The sequence below is a fragment of the Kogia breviceps genome, chromosome 18, assembly GCF_026419965.1.
Source record: "Kogia breviceps isolate mKogBre1 chromosome 18, mKogBre1 haplotype 1, whole genome shotgun sequence".
NCBI classification, from domain to species: domain Eukaryota; kingdom Metazoa; phylum Chordata; class Mammalia; order Artiodactyla; family Physeteridae; genus Kogia; species Kogia breviceps.
In genome coordinates, this window is record NC_081327.1 from 866,553 (window position 1) to 885,432 (window position 18,880).

The 18,880-nt window shown below is 43.8% G+C and overlaps 2 protein-coding genes across 15 annotated transcripts in view; both read right to left on the reverse strand.

The window, feature by feature from the left end:
* LOC136791966 (zinc finger protein 586-like) overlaps window positions 1-9,221 on the reverse strand; it is a 33,655-nt gene extending 24,434 nt beyond the window's left edge. For 4 of the 14 annotated variants that reach the window (XM_067019996.1, XM_067019995.1, XM_067019994.1 and 1 more), the window contains exons 1-4: window positions 8,533-9,113; window positions 6,896-7,022; window positions 5,595-5,723; window positions 5,444-5,514 (exon numbers count right to left, since the gene is read on the reverse strand). In XM_067019996.1, coding sequence (XP_066876097.1) covers window positions 5,444-5,514; window positions 5,595-5,723; window positions 6,896-7,022; window positions 8,533-8,565 — 360 coding nt within the window. In that variant the 5' untranslated portion in view covers window positions 8,566-9,113. Of the gene's footprint in view, window positions 1-1,873; window positions 2,955-3,291; window positions 4,137-5,443; window positions 5,515-5,594; window positions 5,724-6,895; window positions 7,023-8,532 lie in introns of those variants that run through there. The other 10 variants (XR_010837873.1, XM_067020003.1, XR_010837872.1 and 7 more) reach the window with 9 other exon arrangements.
* Window positions 3,292-5,437, reverse strand: LOC131744840 (zinc finger protein 154-like). The gene has a single exon (XM_067019992.1). It carries the CDS (start codon window positions 5,237-5,239, stop codon window positions 4,181-4,183), a length of 1,059 nt encoding a protein of 352 aa, XP_066876093.1. The 5' UTR covers window positions 5,240-5,437; the 3' UTR covers window positions 3,292-4,180.
* Window positions 9,222-18,880: the final 9,659 nt, after the last annotated feature.

Consider the following 18,880-nt stretch of genomic DNA (forward strand, 5'->3'; position numbering starts at 1 on the left):
TCTGCTACTAACTAGCTGTTCAAGTCACTCACTTCCCCTTCCTGGGCCCTAATTTACTTATCTCTGAAAGAAGAAAAATGGGTCTCATGACGTCTAAGGTTTTTTCCTGTTCTAACTTTCTATGGATAATGCTAATTGTTTCTTTCTATTTTAAAGCTACAAATACCCTCAAGACCTATGTAGGATTTTGTATATCAGATCAAATAAAATGGAATAATATGGCCACACAGACACACAAACAAAAAATCTATGAAAATGAAAACAAAAAGATTAGGAAGTGACAAGTTTTGAAGATTTGTTTTTTAAACAGTTTAGTTCAGACACGAATGACTTAAACTGCTCATATTTAAAATATCCATTTTGACATTTATAGAGTATCAAAATTAAAAGTTTCCTCCTGGCCTTTTAAATTTATCCTTCTCACCATATGAAATTACCCTACCTGCACATACTCTACACTCTGTAATGGCTATTTTCAAATATATCCCCAAATGGAAAAGACTAGTAAGAAGAAATGATTCTTTCATTATTTATAATTTTATGGTTGTTCTTATTCTCTGTATCCCAATGCACTTAGTGGTTTGTTTTATTTATAACCACAGACATCATGTCACTTCACATATAACCCCTTCAGGATGTGTTTCTAAAATGTAAAGGCCCTTATATAACTCCAATAACTTTGTTGTATAAAATCAAAATACATAAAATTATGATAACCTGTTGTAAGTGCTGAATTTTGTCAACTGTATTCATTATTTAATGCAGATTGATTGCAATCTGGATACAAAATTTATCTTAGACAATAATTAGGTATGTCTTGCATGTTTTTTAACCTCTATGTAGCACTTACCATTTTTTAATTCATATTATTCACTTGATGAAGCTGCTAAGCCATTTGTTCATTAGAATTTGCCACAATCTAAATTTGGTTTGAGTCTTTCAAAATGTTTAACATGCTCACTTTTCTTCCATATTTCCTGTACACAAGCTATGCTCAACATCTGAAATATCAGGGAAATGCAACTAAAACCACAGTGACATAATGCTATATATTTACTTAAAAAGTCAAAATTTTTGTTTTGTTTTGTTTTTGTTTTTTGCGGTACACGGGCCTCTCACTGTTGTGGCCTCTCCCGTTGCGGAGCACAGGCTCCGGACGCGCAAGCTCAGTGGCCATGGCTCACGGGCCTAGCCTTCTCCATGGCATGTGGGATCTTCCTGGACCGGGACACGAACCCATGTCCCCTGCATCGGCAGGCGGACTCTCAATCACTGTGCCAGCGGGGAAGCCCAAAAGTCAAAATTTTAAATGCTAACCATATCCACTTTAGCAAGAATATGGGAGAACTGTAACTCTCATACAATGCTAATAGGCATACAAAATGAAACAATCATTTTAGAGGACAATTTGGTGTTTCTTAAAAAGTTTCATAGGGCCTTCCCTGATGGTGCAGTGGTTAAGAATCCACCTGCCAATGCAAGGGACACAGGTTTGAGCTCTGGTCCGGGAAGATCCCACATGCCACAGAGCAACTAAGCCCATGTGTCACAACTACTGGGCCTGTGCTCTAGAGCCTGCACACCACAACTACTGAGCCCACGCGCTGCAGCTACTGAAGCCCGTGCGCCCTAGAGCCCGTGCTCTGCAACAAAGGGAAGCCACCACAATGAGAAGTCCGCTCACCGCAAGGAAGAGTAGCCCCTACTCGGTGCAACTAGAGAAAGCCCGTGCAGCAATGAAGGCCCAATGAAGCCAAAGAAAATAAATAAAATAAATTTTAAAAGTTATATATTCACCTACACTCTGATTCAGGTATTACATTGTGAGGTATTAACACAAGAGAAAGGAAATATGTCAATATGAAGAACTGTATCCAATTTCTGTACCACTTTTATTTGCAATAGCCAAAACTGGAAACAATGAAAATATCCATAACAGATGAATAAATAAATAAATAGTGGTATAGCAACACAACACACTTTTCAATAACATAAAAAGGATGAACTACTCATGTAAGCACCATGAACTGCAAAATAAATATGCCACATGAGGGCACCCAAGGGAAAAAAAAGACTAAACATTTTATGATTTCAATCATATAAAATTCTAGAAAATGCAAACTAATTTGTTATAACGAAAATCAAATTAGCGGCAGCTGGGAGGACAAAGAGATTATTAAAGGATTATTAAAGGTAAGTATGGGGGTGACAGAAACGTTTATTATCATGATTGATGGTTTCATGGATTTATATAGATACCAAAAATTATCAAATTGTATAGTTTAAATATATTTACTGCATATAATTTATACCTTATTAAAACTTTAAAAATATGATTCAACTTAAAATTCTGGATTTCCTACTCTAGAAAATCTGTTTTGGCAACCATACTGACTCAATGGGCAGGTTCAGCACTTGCCTCAGTGACAGCAAAAATAGGTGAGAAATTTTTGAAGTGGAAAAAAAGACTATTTCCACTTCATTCAACAGGGATACTGGATGGGTCAAAAATACCATATCACTAGACTAAGAATCTCTCTTCTCTCTATCCTTGTTTTCCTGTTTGCACAGCAATGGTCTTAAGTCAACAGCCCAGAGAAGCCACAGGAATCCACAAAACGTTTTGATTATTTTCTCTGACAAGGCCTTCAGCTACACAAGATATACAGTTCTGGACGTCCTGAGAATTTCTGTACCTGCTCATCCTTCACAACCATAGTGACTAAACATTGTGAGCAACCTTTTAAAAGAGGCACATTCTAACCATTATGTTGTAGTCTCCTCCACTCTCTATTAATCCAGTGTTTCTGTAACAATGATCACTTCCCTGGCCCCTTTAATCTTAAAATCATTGATGTTACCCTACAGAATTCAGGACATCAGGGCACATAGCTCCGCTGCAGAACCTGGGGAACAGATTTCCCTCAACAGTGCTGAGCACGATGAAATATCGCCTGTGAACAAGAGAATAAGTTTATGTTGCTCTCAGAAGCACTGAAGGTTGTCACAGAAACCAAAAACAGCCCCCTCCTCAGTTTGAACTCCGAACCTACAAAACATCATGGCATGCCATCTAAAAATTAAGACCACAAAGCCCTGCAGTCTTTCCTTGAAGGTTTTGAGCAGCAATGCAACCTAGGCCAAAACTGGAGAGGCATATTCTGCCATCATACTGTCCCTGCTGAGGCACACAGTTTGGGATCCTGACCAGAGCAGTTCATCTCTTCAAGCCAGCAAACCCAGTTAACAACAAACCACCTCATACAGTGAACAGAATCCTTAAGATTAATGGTGACTTAAACAATAAGACCTTTATTATTATACAAATAAGAGGCAGACTGTTCCCCAGGCTGGTGATTTGGAGGCTGGAAAAAACCATCACTAGAGTCTCATGAGATCAATAATATCCCTGAAAAATGTAGTCCATCTTTTCAAATCACCAACGAGTCCTCTAGGCCAAAACTGGGTAAGGTCCATGATTTAACTCATGAGGGAGGAAAAAAAGCTGGGAAAGACTAAGTGTTCAAGCTACTCATGAATCATCCTGCAAATGGGAGAGCACTGGGGTTTCCGTCCCTGAACATACTAGGTTGGGTGAATTGCACACTATGGGCATCTGACAGGTGGTTAGATGTGACGTGACTTCTGCTACAGAACTGGCAGTGACATAAATCTGGCAAGGGCCCTAGACAGGTTAAAAAGTGCAATGCAGCTCCCACATACCTGGAACTTAAGTGGATGTTTGGATGTATGTGGTTCAATACAAGCAAACGGCATCTTCATAAGGGATCTCCTCCTGTGTTGTTGCACTGAACAAAGAAATTGTATATACCTGCACATTGAAGGTAGTTCTCCCATTTGAAATCTGTGGTATCCCATAAGGTAAGTTCTTCAGCGGAAGGCTTTCTCACACTCACTGAATTTGTAAGTTACAAGGCCTTTTTCCACTGCGAATTCTCTGGAGTGTATTGAGGCTAGACTTTGGCCAAACAATTTTCCACATCTGCCATACTCATAAGGCTTTCATCCAATGTGACACTATGGTGTTTTAGGAGCCTGGAGATGAATTTCCCACATTCAAATGCACGTAAAGCCTTTCTCCAATGTGAACACTCTAGTGGTCAGTGAAGTTGGACCTATGGGTAAAGGATTTCCCACCTTTACTGCACTCATCAGGCCTTTAACCAGTGTGAACTCTTCGGTGTTTAATGAGGCTGGAGCTATGGCTAAAAGATTTCCCACATTCGCTGCACTCATAAGGTTTTTCTCCAGTGTGAATTCTCCTGTGTTTAATGAGGCTGGAGTTTTGAGTAAAGGATTTCCCACATTCACTACACTCATAAGGCCTTGATCCAGTGTGAACTCTCTGGTGTTTCAAGAGACTGGAGCTGTAAGTAAAGAATTTCCCACATTCGCTGCACTCATAAGGCCTTTCTCCAGTGTGAACTCTCCGATGTTGCAGAAGTGCAGAGCTTTGGCTAAAAGATTTCCCACATTCGCTGCACTTATAAGGCCTTTCTCCACTATGAACTCTACGGTGTTCAATGAGGCTAGAGTTTTGAGTAAAGGATTTTCCACATTCACTGCACTCATAGGGCCTTGATCCAGAGTGAACTCTCTGGTGTTTTATGAGACTGGAGTGGTAGGTAAAGAATTTCCCACACTCACTGCACTCATAAGGCCTTTCTCCAGTATGAACACTCCGGTGTTGAAGGAGTGCAGAGCTTTCGCTAAAGGATTTCCCACATTCACTACACTCATACGGCCTTTCCCCAGTATGAATTCTCCGATGTTTAATGAGGTTGGATTTGTTGCTAAATAATTTTCCACATTCGTCACACTCATGAGGCCTCGCTCCAGTGTGAACTCTCCGGTGTTGAATGAGGCTAGAGCTTTGCCTAAAGGTTTTCCTACATTCCCCACACTCATAAGGCTTTTCCCTAGTATGAACTCTCCAATGGTCATTGAGGCTGTAGCTTTTGCTAAAAGATTTCCCACATTCGCTGCACATGTAGCATTTTTCTCTAGTGGGGACTCTTTGGTGCTGAAAAAGCATGTGTTTGCAACTAAAGTCTTCAGTACATTCTCCAGAGTTATAATGAGTTTTCCCCCTGTGAAAGGCAGCTCCACACTCAGTTCCCCTGTTTGACTTCTCCCTGGTGTATGTGGACTCCCCACGGGAAAGGGACTTCCCTGACACAAAAAATTTGCAGTCTTTCATAAATGAGGCTCTGTCCATGTTGCTTCTGAAGCATTTCTCTCCAATGTTCTGCTCTTGGTGCTGAAGTTTTGCACTGAAATACAATTGCTGCTCCCATGCCCCAATATCGTACAGTTTCTGCCTCTGGCGCTCAGTCAAGTGCAAAATGTCTCCCAAGTCCGGGCTGCATATCTCACAAAAATGGGCCTTTTGGGTGGACACACCTGCCTTGGGAGTACTGACCTGTGACATTCTATGTACAGAAATGCTCTGTTCAGGAGGTGCCTCTTCATCCTCTGCTCCATGCCAACAACCTGAAAGCAAGTAATGCTGGTGAAGTGCACATTGACTTTGGTGGGAGGGAAAAGCTACTACAAAAGTGTGTGTAACAAACCTAGGAACCTGTCCATGGGATTGTTTGCAGGAGCAAGGAGTTGGTTCCAGTTGAGGATGGGTCTGCTTAGCACTACTGAGCTATAAAGATCACAGAATGGGAGAGGTCTCATGAGGTGAAGGACACAACCTTGTGGTGGAGACAAAAAGAAGAGACAGGGTATGCAATTCCTTCTTCTACAAAGAACTTTGAAAAGGAACCTGTCTGCTGGTGACACATGAACACTGTATAAAAGGGTTGTGCCAATACCCAAGAAAATACGACTATAGCAGGGCAGCTGGTCTTTAAGGACTGTTTAAGAATGTGTGCACACCTCATGAAACAATACATAGGGGGACTTCCGTGGTGGTCCAGTGGTAAAGAATCGCCTTCCAATGCAGGGGACCCAGGTTCGATTCCTGGTCGGGGAACTAAGATACCACATGCCACGGAGCAACTAAGCTCGCATGCCACAACTACTGAGCTTGTGCGCCTCAATGAGAGAGAGAAAACCCGCACGTCACAACTAGAGAGAAACCCATGTGCCGCCGCAACTAGAGAGAAGCCCGCGTGACACAATGAAGACCTGACACAGCCAAAAATAAATAAATAAATAAATTTTTTAAAGATGAAAAAAAAAAAAGAATACATAGGGGCCAATGCAGAAAGCACTGCTGTTGGAGTAGTGAGGAAAAACGGGTGAGAGAGGAGTCCAGAGATGTGAGGTTAACCTCAGGTTGGAAGTTAAGAGTAGCAGGGACAATAGAGATGATGCATTGGCCAAATGTCAAGAAAGGGGAAGGAAGACAGAAATGAAGTGTGACCACTGGTATCAAAATTCTGGTCAAACACAGTAAGTTTCTGGCATGATTTGAATACGGCATTGTAATCATGCCCTCTATGTGCTACTATGCAGGACCAGGCTCCCTCTGAGTCATCTTGCTTGATTTATATACATGCTGTGAACCTCTGTGAGTTCTTCAACCCAACCCCACTCCCTCACTGATCAAATACATGGCACCTTGATGATACAAGAAGCAAGGGATTCGATATCCTATGATAACCATAATGGAAAAGAATAAAGAATTTTTTTCAAAGAATAATAATAATAAAAGAACTGGAAGTCAACAGTGAAGCTAATGTTGGGCATTCTAAAGGAAGGAGAGGGCAGTGCACAAACCTCAGCCCAACGAACCACAGCACCAACCCAGAGAACTAAGGAAGGAAGCAGTGCCCATGGTCCTGATGTGAGGACTGCTCCTGGGGAAAAAAGGAAGGGCAGAGACTAGTTCAAGGCACAGAGGTGGGTTTGACAGCCTTACCCAAGGAAGTTATAAGTGCCAAGTTCTCCAGCATCACGTTGTGGTACAGGCATCTCTGAGCATCATCAAGGAGATTCCATTCCTCCCAGGAGAAGTACACAGCCACATCCTCAAAGGTCACACTGCCCTGGCAAGATGGAGACAGATTAAACCACAAACAGCCCCTTTCTCAGGGACAACAATCCATGCCCCATGCCCATCCTCCTCCCAAGCTCTCCAACTCAGAGGAGAAACCAGACTCTGGCAACATTGGTGCCACTATCTTCAAACGGTTCCATTGATCACTGGAACCAGCCATCAACAAGAAGAGGTGAGTGGGCAAGTAGGTATCTAAGCTGTGGACCTGGCATAGAGGGATCCACACACTCATGCCAGGCTATTCCACTGGTGTGGCCAAGGTCACATAAGTCTCAATACCAGGGCCCTGGGGTCATCAAGCATACTCCCTCTTCAAGTACACATAATCCTTGAGACTGGATCCCACAGCCCATGCCTATGGTGGTCACCACCTCACTGTCCCACACCCCAGACTTCCAGGTCTGTGTATTTAGCTGCTCACTTAATGCCTCCACTTAATGCTCTAGGAAACATCTCAGAAGCTCCTGATATCTCTGGGGAATATTACTCCTACTACCAACTTCCTCATCTCAGTTGACAGAGCTTCTATCCCCACACCTGCTAAAACAAAACAAAACAAAACAAACAACCCTAGGAATATCCCTGAATCCTGTTTTACTCCCTCATGGTTCACATCAGAAAATACAGTTGTCACTTTTAAAAACACACATTCAGAATCCAATCATACCTCCTAAACCATGACTCTGGTCCACTGACCCTCACCTGGATTATAGTAGTAGCCTCCATGCCAATCTTCCTTACTCCTCCCTCCAACCCACAGTCTATACTTCATGCAACAGCCAGATGTAGCCAGTTAACACGCTGGTAATACTACCTCCCTCCTCTGATCGAAACCTCCCATCACGAACTTCTCAGCGGTCTTTCCAGTCCTGATTACTGTCCCCTGATCTTTATTCCCACTTGAAGGAAAAGGGACTTTTCCTTTCCTGGAAACTCCCAGTTCAGTTTTACCTCAAGCGTGTGCTACCAGTTTCTAGGATAACCTTTCACACCTGTTTACAATGGTTGCCAGAAACGGAAACACCTTCACATAACCCTGGTCTTAGGGTTTCTCCAGGGCTTCCAGACCCTAAACTGGGGGCACGGCACTTACGAGTCGCAAGAAACCACAATCCAGAGAACATGTGGGTGGAGGTCAGGGCCAGTGAGGGAATGCGGCAGCCTCCACTTGGCTGTGTTGTTTCCAAAAAGCGCCTCTGCAGCCGTGGGAAACGTGGACAAAGCCAAGTCTTGAGGAATGAGTCTATGGCGGGGTTCGATGGGCTCAGACCTCCCTATACCCCTGCCTGACCCTGAAGACTGGGACTCAGTATAGCTATTCAACCTCTCTGTTCCTCAGTGATCGGTTCTACTCTTAACAGGTGTCCCTCCGCCTGTCACCCTTGCCCACGCCCCACCACCATCCCGGACACCACGGCTTGGGCTGCGGGTACGTGAGCAAGCGCCCCGCACTCGGGGCTTTAGTCTGGTGCAGTGAGGGCCGGAGGACGAGCGTTTACCTGAGATAGGTTCCGCGGCGCCGCCGCCGCCATCGGACTCTGTGGGCGGAGCGGGGCCGGGAGAGGCGGGACGCAGACACGGCGGACCCTCTCCTGGGCCTGGCGCGGAGCCCCCAGGCGGCGTCGCCGAACTTCAGACCCGCCTCTATGCTGCAGGGACAGCCCCTCCTCTCGGACTTTCTCAATTCCGTCAACTCGAGATGGACCCACAATCCCCAAATCTCTCACACTGGTCAAACAAAACCAAGAGTAGCTAACATGGCCGCTGTGAAAAGGAAGCCAGAAGTTCCGCCCTCACATCATGTGGCCTCCAGTCTCTAAGCGTTCATTGGGTAGCGTTCCTGCCGCTCGATACTGAGCATTCTGGGTAATGTAGTCCCAACAGATCCACACATTGAGGAGACTGGGCTTCTTGCTGGAAAGGACTAGCTCTGCCAGGAGGGGGAGTTGGGAAAAGATATATCCAGGTGAGCTTCGCCCCGCCTTTAAAGGGATCTGGATCCTATTTTTGCCAAATGCTCTCTGCAGCTGATCACCCAAGTGTTTGGAGACATATCGTTTCGGACTCGGTGAAGATCGGCCTGCTCCCAGAAGCTAAAAATACTATTTCAGGGAATTCCCTGGAGGTCCAGTGGTTAGGACTCTGGCTTTCACTGCTGAGGGCACGAGTTCAATCCCAGGTGGGGGAACTAAAATCCCACAAGCCGCGGGGCACGGCCCGAGGGTGGGGGTGGGGGAGGGTGGGGAAGAGAGATTCAAACAATTTCAGATGCCTCCAAAGGCTACAAATCCAAACGAACATATTTTTATAGAGTCAGACACAAAATGTGCTTGTTAGCAGAAGCTAATAAACATTATCTTATTTCAATTCAAATGCATGCACTCCAAAGCATAAAGTTAGTTTTCCAGTCTATGTACATTTGGTCAGGGGCAAGAGAGAAAATACTCCAGATCGTGTTCTGTCAAGGAAGATAAAGGAAGGATATTGGGCCACCATGAATCAGGAGTACAAAAATAGATCTAACAGAGCCTCTCCTTGACTAAACTTTAGTCAAGCCCCTCTAAGCTTTTCTTTTCTTTTCTTTTCTTTTTTCTTTTATTAGACCCAGTCTTTGGGCCTTGTCCTCAAGAGCAAGAATTCTGCTAAGTTGGTTTGGCAAGAATTTCCTATCCTCATTGTCTGATAGACACTGATATCTGATGAAATTTCCTCATCCTTCACCATCACACAGGTAATACCTGATCACACTGACCTACACGTTCTGCAAGAACTGTTTAGCTCAGTTTAGGAAGAATTTCCCTGCTCTCTTATTAATTTTTTATCCACTGACACCACCCCCCTTCCTCCTTGGCTACAAATCCCAACTTTTTTACAAGCGTCTGAATAATTTTTCTTTAACAGATCAGTCTGTGGTTTCCAAAGAAAACATCTCTCCTGTCTTTAGCGTCAATTATTCTGTCTAATACATTGAACAACACTTTTAACCATTTAATATCTCTTACTTGATACGCTGACATATGTTCAGTTCCTTTTAGGAATCTACCATCAATCTCAAAAAGAGGGCAATGAGAAACATGTTACTTTGACTGTACAATGGCTGCAGTGTTCACAGTTGGAGCATGTATACAAAGCATACTCTTGCCCTGGAGATACTGGGAGTATCTTAAATTTACGATTTCATTGCTGGGAAATGACTATCATTTCTTTTTTGATGCAGGGACTGTTTGCATGAAGAACTGATGTTATCTCAGAAAAATAGTTGTAAAATGCAAATTACAAATAGCTATTCATAATGTCTATGTAGTGATTCAAAGTAGTAGCAGAAATAGTTTTGGTGAAACATCAGTGGATGATGGAAAAAGGTCAGGCCTCAAAGTTTTAGATGTGATGTTTGACAAGACATAGAATTAAGCTGAGCCTATGACTACGTGACTAGAATGGTCAATCTGAAAGTTTTATCTCCAAAATGTGACTCTTCTTCTTTCTTTTTTTAAAATACTACCATTATTCTTATTTATTTATTTATTTATTTATTTATTTATTTATTTATTTATTTATTTATTTATTGGCTGTGTTGGGTCTTCGCTGCTGTACGTGGGCTTTCTCTAGTTGCAGTGAGCGGGGGGCTAATCTTTGTTGTAGTGCGTGGGCTTCTCATTGCAGTGGCTTCTCTTTGTTGCGGAGCACGGGCTCTAGGAGCACGGGCTTCAGTAGTTGCAGCATGCGGGCTCAGTAGTTGTGGTGCACAGGCTTAGTTGCTCTATGGCATGTGGGGTCTTCCCGGACCAGGGATCAAACCTGTGTCCCCTGCATTGGCAGGTAGATTCTTAACCACTGCGCCACCAGGTAAGTCCTGACTCTTTTTTATTCTTGAAAATTTTGAGCAATACCAGCATGGAACACGAGAGTTAAAGAAGACATTTAGAGTAACCAGAGTTGTAAAAATATACAGGGAAGCTGAGATGTCATATTTAGTCCCTGATCTCACTAATTATCAATGAGCAAACACTTGGTTTTAGTACTCCTGTAGAGGAGTCTACAGACATCCTATGTTGTGATGTGTCTTCCGACAACCAGTACCTGGTCACGGGCTCCAAGAACAGTGCCACTGTTTACCAGCTCTTGTATTGAAGGTTGCAAGCCACGGTCCTGCTGGTGAAGTCCCAAAGAAGACCAGCATGCTCGGAGGGTGACCTTGGGGTGCCTGGCAACTCTAACACCTCCCACAGCCCCACCTTCTCCTCCCTGGCTGGTCATCTGTACATTCCCCTCCCGCCCAGCACACATCTGGCCTATCCTCCAGGTTTTTATTATGTAACTTAGGGATTTTTCCTTTGTTATTTTTCTACCACTGATTTCTGGATTTTGTAATTAATAAAATGCAAAAGCAAAAACCAAAAAAAAAATGTATTGTAGGTACATGGAAGACATTGGGTCATAACAGAGACAAAGATCCCTGAATTCATAGGACTTACATTGTACTCAAGGAAGAAAGACCAGAAACAGAAAAGACTAATTGTGTAATATGTTATAATGTGACAGACAAATTGGGAAAAGGTAAGGTGAGTATCTTGAGAAGTATAGTATGGAGTATAATATTACAGAGCACAGAAAGTGAAAGCTTTTAAATAAGAGGGTCTTTGAGAAAACACTGGAAGGACGTAAGAGATGAGCCCTCTGGGTACTTTTCCAATAAATTTTGGGGAGAAGCAGGTGACCAGGTTGTTCAGTGAGTGGAGGCTTCACAGGTGTCCTCAGCAGTGCAGAGTGCAGGACACCAGCCCAGCTGGCCATTGCTCTCCTTTGCTCACTGCAGAGACACTCAGGGCATATGGGTAATAAGTCTTTTTTTTTTTTTTTTTTTTTTGGCGGGGGTAATAAGTCTTGGCTCTGCCTCTCAGAGCTTGAAAATTTCCACTATGGTGAACTGGGGCCTGAAACAAGGCATGCTCACCTTTCCTAGAACCCTGATTTTCAGAGTTTAATCCCAGGACCTTCACCATCAGTGTCACCAGGGGACTCATTAAAAATGCACATGCTCAATTCTGAACCCAGACCTGAATGAGGCACTCTGTGGGCCAGGCCAAAGAATTTGTGTTTTAACAAGCTTCCAAGTGATAATGATACATGCTCAAGAAATATCCATCATTCTGCAGAGACATATACCTGCATTTCTTGCAATTTACAGGTGTTCTGTCTAAATATGTAGGAGTTTTTAGCTGAAGTTGGAAAAAAAATGGATCAGTACATATTTGATTCCTAATATAAGAAAAGTATAAAATGTTTTGTAGTGTTTATGAAGATGTTCTACACCATATACAATTATAAAATAGAATGTCAAAAGTGTCAGATAATTAAACCTCCTGGAGGAAAAACAAAGCTTGCAGTATAGGATCACTTTAGGATTGCTTCTGCACATGGATTGCTATCTGTGTGTTATCTATATGTTAAAATATAGTCCTGGGCTTCCCTGGTGGTGCAGTGGTTGAGAGTCCGCCTGCCGTTGCAGGGGACACGGGTTCGTGCCCCGGTCCTGGAAGATTCCACACGCCGTGGAGCGGCTAGGCCCGTGAGCCATGGCCACTGAGCCTGCGTGTCCGGAGCCTGTGCTCTGCAACGGGAGAGGCCACAACAGTGAGAGGCCCACGTACCACACACACAAAAATTATATATATATATATATATATATATATATATATATAGTCCTATACAAGTTGCTTTTCTTAGTAAAAATAAATATTTCATATACAGATATGCACTTTGCTTTTCTCACTTAACTATGTATCTTGGAGGACTTACCTGGTGGCGCAGTGGTTAAGAATCCACCTGCCAATGCAGGAGACACAGGTTCGAGCCCTGGTCTGGGATGATCCCACATGCCGTGGAGCAACTAAACCAGTGTGCCACAACTACTGAGCCTGCTGTGCTCTAGAGCCCGCGAGCCACAACTAATGAGCCCGCATGCCACAACTGCTGAAGCCCGTGCGCCTAGAGCCCATGCTCCACAACAAGAGAAGCCACCACAACAAGAAGCCCGCTCACTGCAAGGAAGAGTAGCCCCCGGTCGCTGCAACTAGAGAAAGCATGACGCAGCAACGAAGACCCAATGCAGCCAAAAGTAAATAAATAAATTTATTTTTTTAAAAAAGAGCAGGGAAAAGAGATGAGATTCCATATGTGAGAGCATTTATGCTATGAAAACGAAACAAAACTATGTATCTTGGAGCAATCCTTTGGTAAGAACTTGCAGTGAGGCATGATCCCCTTAATGTTCCTGCCCACCTCAGATTACTGATTTAGTCACAAACATGTAAGGGACCTGGGACAATCTACTGTGTGGGATTTACTATATTTTGTAGCTTTGATAACAGAGTGAAGTGGAATTTGTTCTGTAACTGGAGGAGCTTTTCATGTTGTTTTTGTCTCTTATGACCAGTGGTTCAAAACTGAGTGTGAGATCATCACATTGAGTGGCCTGGAGTTATGGTTCCCAAACTCTGAGCAGATAAGAATAACCTGATGACATTTTGAAAAGAACATTTCAAGCCTCTCATATTGGAGCATACTAAAGAGGAGACCCCTTCAAAGGTTCCTAGAAAGCTCTGGTTGGTGACTGGTTGCTAGGGGAACCAATTTTGTGATTAGAGTTTGGAACTGTCAGCCCCCTCTCCCCCCACCTCCTGGAAGAGAACCTGGAGTTTCAGTTAAACTCCAATGGTCAGTGATTTAATCAATCATGACTAGATAACAAAGCCTCCATAAAAACCCTAAAGGGTGGGGTTCAGAGAACTTCCTGATTGGTAAGCAAGAAAGCATCAATGGGCTAGGAGGGTGCGCACACCAAGCTTCTCAGAGCAGAAACTTCTGCTTTGGGACCTTCCTAGACATTGTCTTCTGTACTTCATCATCTGGCCTGCTCATTTGTATACTTTGAAATAGCCTTTGTAATAAACAGATTAGTAAGTAAAAGTGTTTCCTTGGCGCTCCGTGAGCTATTTTAGCAGATTATCAAAACTGAGCTAGTGTGGTCATGGGAACCCCCTGATTTGTAGTCAATTTGGACAGAAGTGTGGGTAACCTAGGGATCCACCTTGGATTGGGCAGTCTTGTAGGACTGAGCCCTTAAGCTGTGGTAAGTCTGTGCTAAGTCTGAGCACCCAGTTTCAGAACTGAATTAAATTGTAGGACACCCAGTTGGCATGTGCAGAGAATTGGTTGGTGTTGAAAACCCACATATTTGAAGCTCCAACTTCAGTGACCATCAGAGAATTCACACAGGAGAAAGACCTTATAAGTGTGACCAATGTGGGAATGCCTTTAGCCACAGCTCCAACCTCACTCAACACCAGAATTCATACAGGATTGGGCCTTATGGGTGTGTTAAATGTGAGGAAGCCATAAGCCAAAGGCCTTACCTTCTTAATTACCACAAAATTCACACAGGAAAAGCAACTTAGACATGCAGAAATGTCATTATGTCCTCCTTCAGTATAACAACACTCAAGAAGGTGCCTTTTGAGGGTGCCATCTGCCTGAAGTGAACCTCATACATCCAAACATCAACATAAATTTCAGATATGTGGAAGGCGCACTTCATGTTTTAACCTTCCAGATTACTGGAGCCCTTGCCAGATTACTGTCCTGTCAGATCTAAGGCAGAATCCATTCACCTCCACCACCTGGCAGGTGCCCAGATTGTGCATAATGTACCCACCCCAGTGTGTTTGGGGCAGGAAACTTCAGTGTCTTCTCATTCTCTCAGGGACTTTATGAGAAGCTAGAGTACTCTCCTTTCTCTCTGATTAGTTAGGGCAGGGGCTTGACCCAGTTGTGACCAAGAGGACTCCATCTGAGTTCTGCTGGTGACTTGTAAAGATGGACTGCCTTTTCTGGGGATTTTGTTGGTCTCACATGACTCTTGTGATGGAATTCCCAGCCTGCAAGTCACTGACCCAGGAAGAGCCTGCCTGCATTGTTCTGGTTTTCTGCTATAACAAAGACCTTAAGGTTTCCGTCACCTTTAATCTCGAGGGTTCTGTTCACTTTAAGGGGTAGTTTGAGAACAACTGGGTTCTGCCAGAATAAAAGAAACAGATTTTGTGGGATCCTGACCCTCATGTGCCTCATGGGTGGATGGAATGGTGGCAGTGCTCCTGCAGGTCTGGGCCTGGTTTGCTTGCTTGGTCCTAATTTGGAGGCTGAATGCTAGTATTTTTTGTGCTGAAAGAGCTTATCCTGAGGGAGCAGTTGTGACAACCTCCAGTACTTCTGGGAACAACATGAAATTGTTCTCTTATTCACAGGAGATATTGCATCCTGCTCAGCACTGGTGAGGGAAGTCTGTTCCCTAGATCCTGCAGCGGAGCCATGTGCCCTAACATCCAGAATTCTGTATGTGTGGTAGTATCCCTGATTGAAAGATTATAGGGGGAATGATAATAGTTACAGGAACAGCTGATTAGTAGAGATCACAGGAGACTGCAGCAAACTGGCCGGAATATGCCTCTTTTAAAAGGGTATCCACAGTGTTCCAGGCACCATGGCTGTGAAGGATGAGCAACTGCAGAAATTCTCAGGACCTTCAGAACTGTGTATCTTGTATAGCTGAGGGCCTTCTTAGAAAATAATCTAATGGTTTTATGGATTCCTATAGCTTCTCTGGGATGTTCACCTTAAGGCCATTGCTGCACAGACAGGGAAACAGGGAGGGAATGACGGAAGATCTCTTAGTCCGATGATGTGGCCTTTGTGACCCAGCCTGCATTCCTACTGACTCAGCTGTAAATGGTCTTCATTGCTCACCAATATTTTCTACTACTGAGGCCAGGCACCGATCCCAGGGCATTACAAGGGATATGGTGGTGTTAACATAGGTTTGCTAAACTTTATTTTTCTAAAACAGTAAGAAATTTTGTTTCTTAATGCTTTTTAGGTACACTTAATAAACAATAAATTGGGACTTACCTGGTGGTGCAGTGGTTAAGAATCCGCCTGCCAATGCAGGGGAAACGGGTTCGAGCCCTGGTCTGGGAACACTGCACATGCCACGCAGCAGCTAAGCCCGTGCGCCACAACTACTGAGCCTGCACTCTAGAGCCCGTGAGCCACAACTACTGAGCCCACGTGCCACAACTACTGAAGCCACACACATAGAGCCCGTGCTCTGCAACAAGAGAAGCCATCACAATGAGAAGCCCGTGCACTGCAACAAAGAGTAGTCCCCACTCACGGCAACTAGAGAAAGCCCATGTGCAGCAATGAAGACTCAAAATAGCCACAAAAAAAATAAATAAAAATAAATTGTCCATATTTAAACTGTACCATTTGAAAAGTTTTGACATTCATATAAACCCATGAGACCATCAAACAATCATGATAATTAACCTATGCATTACCCAGTATTCACCTCATGCCCTTTAATAATCTCTTTCTCTCTGCCCTCCCTGCCCTTCCAGGCAAGCATTGATTTACTCTATAATAAAATATTTTGCATTTTCTATAACTGTATATGAATGGAATTATAAAATGTTTAGTTTTTTATCCCCCGAGTGTCCTCCTCAGGTAGTGTATTTATTTTGAGAATCATTAGTGGTTCTTATGTGGTTAGTTCATTCCTTTTATATTGTTGAGGAGTATGATGTTCTTTGGATATATCACTATTTGTTTATTCCTTCATCTGTTTTTTGGATCTGAATTGTTTCCAGTTTTTGGCTATATCAAACAAAATTGCTATAGACATTTTAGTACAATTCTTCAGTACTGATATATTTCATTTCTCTTGTGCTAATACCTCAGAGTGCAATGCCTGAGTTACAGGTTAGATGAATGTATAACTTTTCAAGTAGCATCAAACTGTGACCTAGCACAATTGTTCCCTTTCGTATTCCTGCCAGCAGTGAGAGACTTCTAGTTCTTCCATATCTTTGCCAATGGTGTGTATGGCTGGACTTTTGAAATTTTTTATTTTTTAATTTTTTTTCAGTACGCAGGCCTCTCACAGTTGTGGACTCTCCTCTCACTGTTGTGGCCTCTCCCGTTGTGGAGCACAGGCTCCGGACGCGCAGGCTCAGCGGCCATGGCTCACGGGCCCAGCCGCTCCGCGGCATGTGGGATCTTCCCGGACCGGGACACGAACCCGCCTCCCCTGCGTCGGCAGGCGGACTCTCAACCAGTGCGCCACCAGGGAAGCCCGGACTTTGGAAATTTTGACCATTTTCTTTTGGCTGTATTGGTTCTTCATTGTTGTGCACGGGCTTTCTCTGGTTGCGGGACTACCCTTCATTGTGCGGGCTTCTCATTGCCGTGGCTTCTCTTGCAGAGCACCGGCTCTAGGCATGGGGGCTTCAGCAGTTGTGGCACACAGGCTCAGTAGTTGCCGCTCGCAGGCTCTAGAGTGCTGGCTTAGTGTTGTGGCGCACGGGCTCTAGAGTGCAGGCTTAGTGTTGTGGCGCATGGCCTTAGTTGCTCTGAGGCATGTGGGATCTTCCCGGACCAGGGATCGAACCTGTGTCCCCTGTCTTGGTAGGTGGATTCTTAACCACTGCACCACCAGGGAAGCCCCTTGACCCTTTTTTTAAAACCTTTTTTAAAAAGTTAGTTATTGGGCTTCCCTGGTGGCACAGTGGTTGAGAGTCTGCCTGCCGATGCAGGGGACGCTGGTTCGTGCCCCGGTCCGGGAAGATCCCACATGCCGCGGAGTGGCTGGGCCCGTGAGCCATGGCCGCTGAGCCTGTGGGTCCGGAGCCTGTGCTCCGCAACGGGAGAGGCCACAGCAGTGAGAGGCCCGCATACCGCAAAAGAAAAAAAAAAAAAAACCTGTAAAAAGTTAGTTATTTATTTTTGGCTGCATTGGGTCTTCGTAGCTGCACACGGGCTTTCTTTAGTTGCAGTGAGCTGGGGCTACTCTTCGTTGCAGTGCGCGGGCTTCTCATTGCAGTGGCTTCTCATTGCGGAGCACGAGCTCTAGGCGCGTGGGCTTCAGTAGTTGTGGCACACAGGCTCAGTAGTTGTGGCTTGCGGGCTCTAGAGTGCAGGCTCAGTAGTTGTGGCACACAGGCTTAGTTGCTCTGCGGCATGTGGAATCTTCTTGGACCAGGGCTCGAACCCGTGTCCCCTGCATTGGCAGGTGGATTCTTAACCACTGCACCAAAGTCCAATTTTGACCCTTTTAATAAATGTGTGTAACAGTATTTCACTGTAGTTTTAGTTCCACTTCCCTGATGTTTCATGATGTTGAGGATTTTTCATTTGTTAATTTGCCACCTGTATGTCTGGTAAGAATGTTCATATCCTTTGCCTGTTTTTTAAAAATGAATTTTGGCTATTTTTCTTTTCATTAACCAATTAGAAGATAGTGAAACAATAAAGACTTATGTTGCAACTTCATTCATTCTTCAGTGATGTGACTTCTTAACTAAGGAATAATTGTATTTAATATTCTGGAATACTGGAAGATATCTCCCCTACCTTATTTATTTATTTATTTATTTACTTTGGTACATTGCAATGACCACATATAACTTACAGCTGATTTTAAGTTTAATCTGCATTTTTAATATATTCTCCATTACTTTAAGTCTAAATATTCAACAATACAATAAATAAAGGGGAGTTCCCTGGCAGTCCAGTGGTTAGAACTCCACACTTTCACTATCGTGGCCCAGGTTCAATCCCTGGTTGGGGAATTGAGATCCTGCTAGCTGCACAGCAAAAAACCAAAAAACTCGAATAAATCAAGCTATACTTTGTAGTATTGTCAGTTTCCCTGGTGTATATATTCCCATCAATGGCCAATTTAAAACTGTCAATGTGAACTCACTGACCATGGAGTTGGAAAAAGTTGCCAGT

Coding starts and splice junctions, on each gene's coding strand:
- LOC131744840 (XM_067019992.1), bottom strand. CDS start 5,239: ATGGACAGAGCCTCATTTATGAAAGACTGCAAATTTTTTGTGTCAGGG.